The sequence below is a fragment of the Lottia gigantea genome (assembly GCF_000327385.1).
Source record: "Lottia gigantea unplaced genomic scaffold LOTGIsca_76, whole genome shotgun sequence".
Classification (NCBI taxonomy): domain Eukaryota; kingdom Metazoa; phylum Mollusca; class Gastropoda; family Lottiidae; genus Lottia; species Lottia gigantea.
The window spans coordinates 615,966-625,593 of record NW_008710536.1 but is presented as its reverse complement, the minus strand read 5'-3'; the positions used below and the strand labels follow the sequence as shown (position 1 = coordinate 625,593).

Genomic DNA, 9,628 nt, shown 5'->3' with positions numbered 1-9,628 from the left:
CTGGTGGAAGCACTTGAACCCCATATCACAACCGTAATACATTATGAACACCATACATCTGAAATTGAAAATAAAAAATTCTGCAGATAATTCTGTACATACATTGATTTGAGGGTGAGGAGCATACCGAGAGCTATGAACACTATTACTGATTAGCTTAGGTAAAAAAAAATTCCCATTTCTGAGATTTAAGTGAAGTGATTTTATTTATATGCTGCAATCAAAATGTTTTTGCTGTGTATTTTTTCCATGGGCCATTACAATATAACTCAGAATATGAAAATTATAAAAATGTCCGTTTAATATATTGTGTCCCAAAAAATAAATTCTAGTGTAGCCTCCTCCAGATATGCATGGGATACCTTGCTAGTATGCGATGAGGTCCTGTCTTGTTGGCATCTTGTGATTGGTGGGCAAAGGAGATGGAGGGCACAGGTTGAAACTGTATTTTTTGACATTTTATTTGTTTGGGACAGTACTTGTACAATTTTTACTATTACCTTCATGATTTCAGTGTTGGACAATGACATCCTGAAGTATATCTGTGAGAATTTTAAAAGAGATCAGTTTACCAACAGCTGAGATACTACCCTTTAAACTTTGAAACACCTGATATATTTGTAAGTTTGTGCAAATGATATTTTTTACAATACATTACTTTAACTAAGTTTTTATTCGTTTTAAGATACTCTAGAGATGGACTATGTCTATTATTCAAAGATCACACAGCATGATATACTGAGTTTTAACCTATTCATGTTCTGCTCTGGTATGTTCAAATGATATAAGTGATGAGAGTATGTTATGATAAAATGGGCTCTATGTATATGTATAGATATGTAATATGATATAAAAATTGCAATGGGTAATTAAATCTTACTATATATAATACTACTTAGTCATGTCCTATTTCATCTACCATATAAAATTTGTATCTGATTTTTGGTTGGTGTCATTTGACTTGGGTAAATTCATGTTTTCTGAATTTTGTTAATGTTATCTGAATTCGGTAAACATTATCTAAATTTGAATGTTAAATTGGTCAGTTTAATCTAAATTTGGATAATGTTATCTGAAATTGATTAATATAATCTGAATTTGGTCAATATAATCTGAATTTGGTTAATGTAATCTGAATTTGGTTAATGTTATATTCTTTGGTTATTCTGAATTTGTTTGATAAACATTTGTATTTCCCCCAAAAAATAATTTTGGCTCCGCTCTCCAGTTTAAATTTTTGTATCATTCAGTTCTTATAAGCCTAGCACTGTAAGCCGCTCTTGACAACTCTGTGGGCCCTACATCTAATGATTCCTAGAAACAACACTGTTTATAAAATCTGAATTTGGTTCATAATATTCTTAATAGGCCCATAATATCAATTAAAGGGGCATAATGATCACTTTTGCAGACCACAATAAATTGCATTTCAGGTCATGGATAAATGTCCATATACATGTAACTATTTAGTGTTAAATTCCACCCTTTCAAGTATACACAACTAAGTTTTCTAGCATATCATGTATCTGGGCCACTTATAGCTTCTATTTGAACCATTCCTATTTCCCTTCTCTTGTTCGTTTGTAAATATTGAATCAACACCAAATATCAGTCTAGCTAGGTTGGATCAAGTGGATATATGTTGAAAACTCTATCACCTTTGATAAGATAGAGAGCTGGATTAGTATAGCAATACAACTTACTGTAAAGTAATGTCAGTCTGAACCTTCATCATCAAATATCTCTTCTAAACCATCAAACATAGAACTATCTTGTACATAGGGTGACTTTTTACGTTCAGCTAGCTTAGTTTGAGCCAGTCTTTTAGGTCTACCTCTTGTAGCTGTAATGGAAAAATAAAAATCATTTAGACCAAAAGCTTTGTCAACATAAGAATTTTTTCAAATATGTGTACCATTATCTTTAGTGTCAGATGTCAAATTGTTGAATTCAGAAGTCATGTTTCCTTTGGCTGACATGGAATAAGCATCAGTTTTTGGATTGGACATTAAACCAAGGTCCCCTGTCTTATTGGTTGTTGTGCAACTTGACAGAAATCGAAGAAAAAGTAGACTAATGACGCCGTCATAGCAAATTTTTCCCTCATTGTTCACTGCATTGCCAGTCTTAGCCCAATCAGGTACAGAAAAAATAGGATTTCAAGGGAAACTACACTAAAATACATACATATATAAATTTTCAATGTTTGTCTTTTAATCTATGTAGTATCTATTTATCATACTCACGTTCATCATTTAATTTTTCATTCTGTTCATTTAATTCATTTACTTCTTTTTGTAACTTTAAGACTTGTACTTTTTTCATAGTAGGCTCACCTACAAATCCAATAGTTCATACATGATGATTATTATTTTGTTACTAGTATAGGTTGAGGTTGTATTTAAGCACAAATCTGATATAGATGGTTTTTTGATTCCTCTTTAACTTGTGGTCTGTGTTCTGCGGAATTAGGACCCCTATAGCCACAAATGTTGGCAAACTCATGTACCAAACGAAACCACTGTTAAGTTTAAGCAATGAATATCCCTGAAATACTCATATTGCTAGGATATCTAATGGAACAAAGCATTGGATTGGTTGAATATCAAATGATCTAGAACATGAGACGCACAACAATTTCATCTGTTAATAGGCTTGTGAAACCCAAAATGAAGGGCCATTTTAAGATCACACTTCCTTACCTTCCATCCCTGCATTTTCCAGTAGTTCTCGAATACGAGTAACCTTTTCAGCACTAGTGGTACATCCTAATAATTCTTTAGTATTTCTTAACACAATACCCAGACTTCTACAAATCTGTCGCAGGAATTTCAACTCTTTATCGTCTGGTGTGGCAGGATTCTTGACAGCTGTCTTTGATCTGGCAGGCTGAAATAACATCCGTGTTAATTTTACATAGTAAATACTGAGCTCTGAAACTCTAGATTGAATATCATGTCCATTAACTCATAGCAATCCCATTAAAATACTTTTACATACATGCATAGGAGAATGAAGTTTTTACCAATGATATTGAAATAAATTGAAATAAGATTATCTGTTTCAAAATAGTACTGCTGGTCTTTAGGTCTGAAACGATTCATCGATGAAACAATGAACTGATAGAAATAATCGTGATGTATCGGCACGATTAATTCTAAGCCAACTTTAATATGAAATGACACAGAATCCTTGTGTGTATAAGAAATTTTGTCTTGTTTTCATTTTTCAAGTATGACTTTCACATCAAAATTTGCAAAAATTCATTTCTGACTTTAAAACAATGAGATTTTTAATCACAATGCCTTATTTATATATTTTCTGACATGTTAATAGTGACAAAATTGTTAGTAATTTTAGTAATTGAACAAATTTCTACTATATTTTCTCGTTTCTTATCCAATAAATCAATCACGATTATAATCGCAGTAAATCATATCGTTGGATGAGTTTTGTTTAGTGTACTGAATCTCAACTTCAAGAATCGTTGCAGCCCTACTGGTCTTCACATGACTTGGCAATGATAAAAAATAAACACAATCATGGACATATACCAGTTTTAGAGGACAATTTGCAGCCAAAATATGGTTGAAGGAAAGAATAATTAATCCAAATATTTTAATCTTAAGGGTGACAGGTGCACCATTTTTTTACCAATCATGCTTTAGTCTCAGAAACAGGAATATTTATTTGCTAAACCACTCACTAACAGTGAAACAGTTCACAGTCAAATTTTGAGCCTTCAAATCCATGTGTGTCCAGAATCATTCAGGTTTGAATGTTACAATGACAACTCGTCATTTTTAGATGCTCTGTGATATACAGCAAATACATATAGAATTTCGTACATTTCTAGTACGGTACTTCTAAAGACTATTAGCATTCATTCAAGAATTAAATCAACACCCTCTCCCCCCCGCACCCCCCCCCCCTGAAATCCTGCACCTGTCCCTTTAAATATAATATTGAATTTAATAGGAATCTTAACAATATGAATGTTGTCAACACTTTAGGCCGTATTACAAATATCAACAAATTTCAATTACATGTAGGTGTATATATGCAAAATTTAGAAACATGAAAAAATGAAACAAATATCGAAAAGACAGGCCATGTTTGGGGTGATGTTTGAATAACAGTTTCCATGCCTTATATCTGATTAAATCCTTTGTATGGTCCATATCAAAGGAATTAAAATTACATTCTTTAAACTTAACGTTAACACCATTTTCAGCTCTCCTGCTTAGATAATAGGAAACAAGCTAGGAACATTTGACGATTGTTTGTTTGTCTCTTAAAATTATCTTTACATTTTGCATTCATGTCACTTCAGCAAACTTTAAAGAAGAAACTTGTGAAAAACGTGTAAATGAAAGATATGAAAGGAAACAATCTCTCTTGAAATCGTGACAAAGCAGTGAAATTAGTATGAAAAGCACCATAACATGTGATGAAGTCATGCATAATTTTGTATTGGACAACATTATACCTTGCCAGATTCAACAACATGAGATACTCTTTCAACAGCTATGGGGTGCAACTCACTGTTGCTATCAAAATCATCAGAATAATCAAGAAACGGATCATAACCATACCACAATCCTACCTTTTTGTTGGGAGGTTTTTTATTTTTAACTTTTCTACCAATAGAAACAGGAAGTGGTTCAATGGCAGTGCTGCTTGTGTCATCATCAGAATCAATAACTACAGCAGGAGTAATATTTTTGCGCTGTCTTTTTACCGGACCACTAACATTGCTATCTGTGTCTGTATTTGACAACAGTTGATGCACGACAGCTTCATGTGACACAAGCATGACGTCACTGTCAGTACTAGGCACAGTTGATTTCTGATTTTTACGGGTCCTTTCTTCGTCATTGGATTCCGAAATTTCATAATTATAGTCATTGTCATCTGATGAATTATTATGAACACGTTTTATTTTTAAAAGAAGTTTTTTAGCTGGTGATTTGCCCTTTTTCTTCCCAATTTTTGGCCCTGGAAGGAATGTATCATCGGATTCAGTTATAGAGTCGTCCCCCTTTAATCGCTTGGAGAGCGGTTCATTATCAGATAAAGAAGAAACATCATGCTCGTCATTTTGAGAACTATCAGTTTTTGCGACACTTTTCTGAGCACTATTGACTGATGTAGTGTTTGAATTATGTCCATGTTTTGAGCTTATTGTTGGAAGATCTATCATTAAAGCATTATTATCACTTTCACTGCCTGATTCTGACATCAGATTTTTACGTTTAGCGGATTTTTTTGCCAAAACTGGACTGTCCTCCAATTCATTATCACTTATAATACCACGTTTAACTGGAGTTATTTCCCCTAGACTGTCATTTAAACTGTCAGAAAGCTTGTATTCGAAATGGGTCCGTCTGGGTGTGAAGTATTTAGGTTTAGATGTCAATGTTTTGTCCTGATCAGTTTCTGATTCCGCTTCATAAGCAGACTCCGAAACCTCTTCATTTGATTTCCCAGATAATTTTTGCAGCATATCAAAGTCTGAACTAGCATCAGATGGTTCATCCAAACCAGACATGGCATCGAAATCTTGAACTGCTGACATAACATCCTCAAATTTCATATTTCGTTTTGGCGCTTCTTTTTTATCTACAGTTCTGGGAATACGTTTCTTTGGTGGGGACATGATTGCCCTTGAGTCACTGAACTTCACATCAGTGGGTTCTGATTTGATTGTTATGTTAGTGGTAGATTTCGAATCAACGATATTTTGACAGTTCACATTGATATCTTTGATAGAATTATTTTCTTTGTTGCCATCTTCTGTTTTGATATCTGTTAAAACTGTAATCTCAACCTGAAAGCACAAAGGATGCAACTTGTTTCAATTTGAACTGGAAAGGAGACTTAAACATCACGTCTAAGTACAATATCTGAAAGACTATTGGGAACAGAAGAAGGTTTTGACATCAAAAGGTGTGGACTAATGCTTCGTGTCTATTTTTTTTTTAACACATTAAGTCAGAATTTTAGAAAACTATAAGTTATAGCTTTCGGCATTTATATAATACTCTTACAAAATGGCATGAACTACCTCTTCAGAAAACAGACTGTTTCCATCTGTAAGCTTACTTGTTAAAAAAAAAAAACAGACTAAGGCCAGACTTTTTTTCAATGTTTAACACACCTTCTCAGTGTTGGCTACCAAAACAGCTTCGAACTCTGCTGCTTCAACTCAGAAAAAGTCAGGTGTTAAAAACTCACCTGAGATTGAGCAAGTTCTTCAAGATATTTATCAATGACTTGCTTTAGTTTATCTTTAATATCAGGATTTAATTCTTTGGTGCCCAGATGTTCTTTATATTTTTTTCTCACCATCTTCTTTGTCAGGACTCTACAAAATTTGAAAATAAAGACATTAACATCAAATTCAACTATCAAATTATTTGCTTCAAGAATATACTGAAGAATGAATAAGCTAATGACTCAAATTCTGATACATTATAATTCACCTTTAGGACATTGTAGTGGCCATGCCCTTGTTCAATATCTGTTGCCTGTGGTTCGCATTATCCAAATAACTTCATATGGGGCAATTAATTTCAACCAATCAAACAACAAAATGAGTTGCCCATAATCATATGATACTCAGGAATTTTAAGCATGAGTTCATATTAGCAAAACAAATCATAATTAATGAACTATGTATATGTATGTGAGATCATGAATAATTATTACAAATATAGAAATTTTTCGTTAACCTGCTACAATATGTAATAAACTATGTAATAAACTCAAATGGTGTCAGTTTTTCAGTCAAATTGTTGATAAAATGGACATGCCCCACAAAGTTTCATAAAAATTGCCTTAAGGCGTAAGCTCACTGATTGTACAACATTTTAAATCACCCTTATTTTCATTGCATTTAGCGAAATTTTTTAAGTATAGTTATGTAGGCCTACTAGTACTTATGTGAGCAACCTAACTCTTCAGTCAAGTTTGGTGTTACAGACACATTGCTGTTAATTGATTAAACCTCCTATCAAACACTAGCCCTAAGGCCATACCAAAATAATATTCTGTTCGTCGGGAATTCCGTACCCGATTTTCCGTTATAGAAATTTTATTTTTAAAATCAAAAACTAATATTCCGTATGTATCAAAAGAGCTACCGTATGTAAAATTTTGAAAAATTTTCAATTTTAAAAAAAAAATTATATTGCCCGTATGTCCGTACCTCTAAATTGATCAGATAACATGATCGTTTAGCTCTCATTTTTAGTTTCATTTTTATTTCTCTAAGCCTAAAATTTAGTAGCAGGAGTAACAAATTGCACCCTCTATTTCCGTTTGAAAAGAGTGAGTTCGAACAGTAGTTTAGGCCCTTCGCTGAAGCAAGAACATTTTCTCGACGACCGAACGCATCGAAATTCCGGAAGTTGATAATTATCAGAAATAGGTATGGCCGATGCAGTGCTAGAATTAATATTTGTATTTTTCTTTTTTACCAAAATGATTTTAGTAATCAAAATTAGGTCACACCAGAACCTTTTTTTTTTGCCATACATGGCGTTTGATGTTGAGCCTGAAAACACTTTTAAAGATGTTTATGATCTGGCATCTGCAGGAATTCAATTGTGCATATCACAGATCCCAGAAAAAGTGTACATCAAGGACAATATGAAAAAATCAGGCGGTGTCTAAGTTACACTTTCGTTGAAAATTTCTCTGTGTGATGAACTGAAATCCAAGTTTGTGGACTTTTTAATTAACTCGCCTTCTCATTCTTCGTCTGAAGAACCTGTTTGTAATACTTCCAAAAGTGATAAAAATGTGTTCGATTTTATGATGGCATCAAGAAAGACATTAATGTTTTCTGAAAAACCTACACCACCAGTCTTTGACAAGACCTTAACTGGACCTCAAAAACTATTTTGTGATGTGCTAGATTGGTGCAAAACAATTGATGATGGCTGGTCAAAAGACCAGTTAATCTGTGCAAAAGATTACAAATAAATACTATTAATTGTTATTTTATCTGAATACATTCAAAATCATCCATGCTGGAAAACTTTAATGGTACGAAGGGACTTTTTTTTTTTAAAAAATTAAAAATATTATATTGCACCAACCAAATCTATGATTACTAACTTTTAGACATTTTTTTTTTTTAAAATTAAAAAAAAAATTACGTTCGCTCGTACCTTTTTTTTTTCAAGAAATCCCGAAGAACAGAAAATTATTTTGGTATGGCCTAAGAAAAATTTCTAGTATTGTTGCAGTTTCACCCCCTTCCCTTCTCATTGTGCGATTGATGTGAAACTTGGCAGAGAGCTATTTATATGCGTCTTGAATATTCACTGTAAATTTCAGACAATTCCAATGCTTTCTACCATCTTAAATTAATTTTCAAAGTGTTGAATTGCTGCTAGTCTTTCAGTATTGGCAAACAACACTGTTTAGCAAAATAAAAGCAAAATGAGTCTATTGTAATGTTTACGCTAAAAATGTTTCCTACATCATCGAATCTCATATTGCTTTCTTCAACCTAATGAGGTCAATACATGCTATCATCCTATGTTGAGTGTTTGTAGACAGAAACCCTACAACCTTCCAATCTAAATCAAATGGCCATTTTCCCACCATATGTGAAACAGTAGTGGTGTCAATAAGGATATCTAATCTATCTTATTTGCTATTGTTTGTTTACAAGCTTACACAAACATAAAGGCTAATAAATTGTCAATTAAATTATAACCTTAAATCTGAAATTTGCAACAAATTTTGTACAAATTCTTCCATTTCTGTTTCCATTACTCCAAATTTTAGCTGTCAATTTTTTCGACTTTCAGAGAAGAGTTATTTGCAAAGGGAGGCTATTTCTTAGCTGATAGACCACAATACAGAAATGCTATGGATGTTTACCTGAAGATTTCCCTGCCTACTTTTCTTTTAAACATTTCATGTCCACAAAAGTGACAAACAAAATCTGTCCAATCGAAAATTCCTTATTTCAATAAAGTTATTAACGAAATAGATAATAGTATGATAATCATGATAATAAAAGTCCATTACACATGTCCAGTGAACCAATCTTTTGTCGTCTGTAGCTAAAGGTATTAAATAGAGTTGCCTCCCATAGAGCACCTGTCGGTATAAATTATTTTAAATGGCCGCTTAAACATATTTTGTCTCGGTATGGGTTCACTTGAAACCGAAAAGATGGTCCAAATCTTTTTCGCCACAGTATTTCTTCAAAATCCATCAATTTGAATAGTCTATAGTTCTTTATCGCCTGGAATTTTGGGAATTAGAATGGTCAAAGATAATGTATCTATTTGTAAATGCTGTAAGCGACATCCTTCCATAAAAAATGTAAACAGGAAATGGCCTTCTGCAAATGGGTGAATTTTAATGAGGTCTGTGTGGAAATTTATGCAGTTCAAGTCCAAACTTTTTTTAAATCAAAGAGGATTACATCGACTACTGTGTCACTTGTCATGAAGGTTTGAAATTTTCATTTTAATTCTTTGACGGCTTACGTTTGTTTGCCAAATGGAATGGAGTTCTCTGACAGATCATATCTAAATCATTTATGTCATGACATGTTGGCTAAAATGTCAACATTTTCAATATGGATATCGCACATAATATA

The 9,628-nt window shown here is 33.0% G+C and overlaps 1 protein-coding gene across 1 annotated transcript; it reads right to left on the bottom strand.

The window, feature by feature from the left end:
• Positions 1 to 1,715: 1,715 nt before the first annotated feature.
• Positions 1,716 to 6,351, bottom strand: LOTGIDRAFT_168529 (hypothetical protein; the record flags this gene model as incomplete). The annotated part of the gene is made up of 5 exons (XM_009066407.1): positions 1,716 to 1,843; positions 2,247 to 2,336; positions 2,703 to 2,889; positions 4,490 to 5,830; positions 6,238 to 6,351. The coding sequence occupies 5 exons, from the start codon at positions 6,349 to 6,351 to the stop codon at positions 1,716 to 1,718; spliced, it is 1,860 nt and encodes a 619-aa protein (XP_009064655.1).
• Positions 6,352 to 9,628: the final 3,277 nt, after the last annotated feature.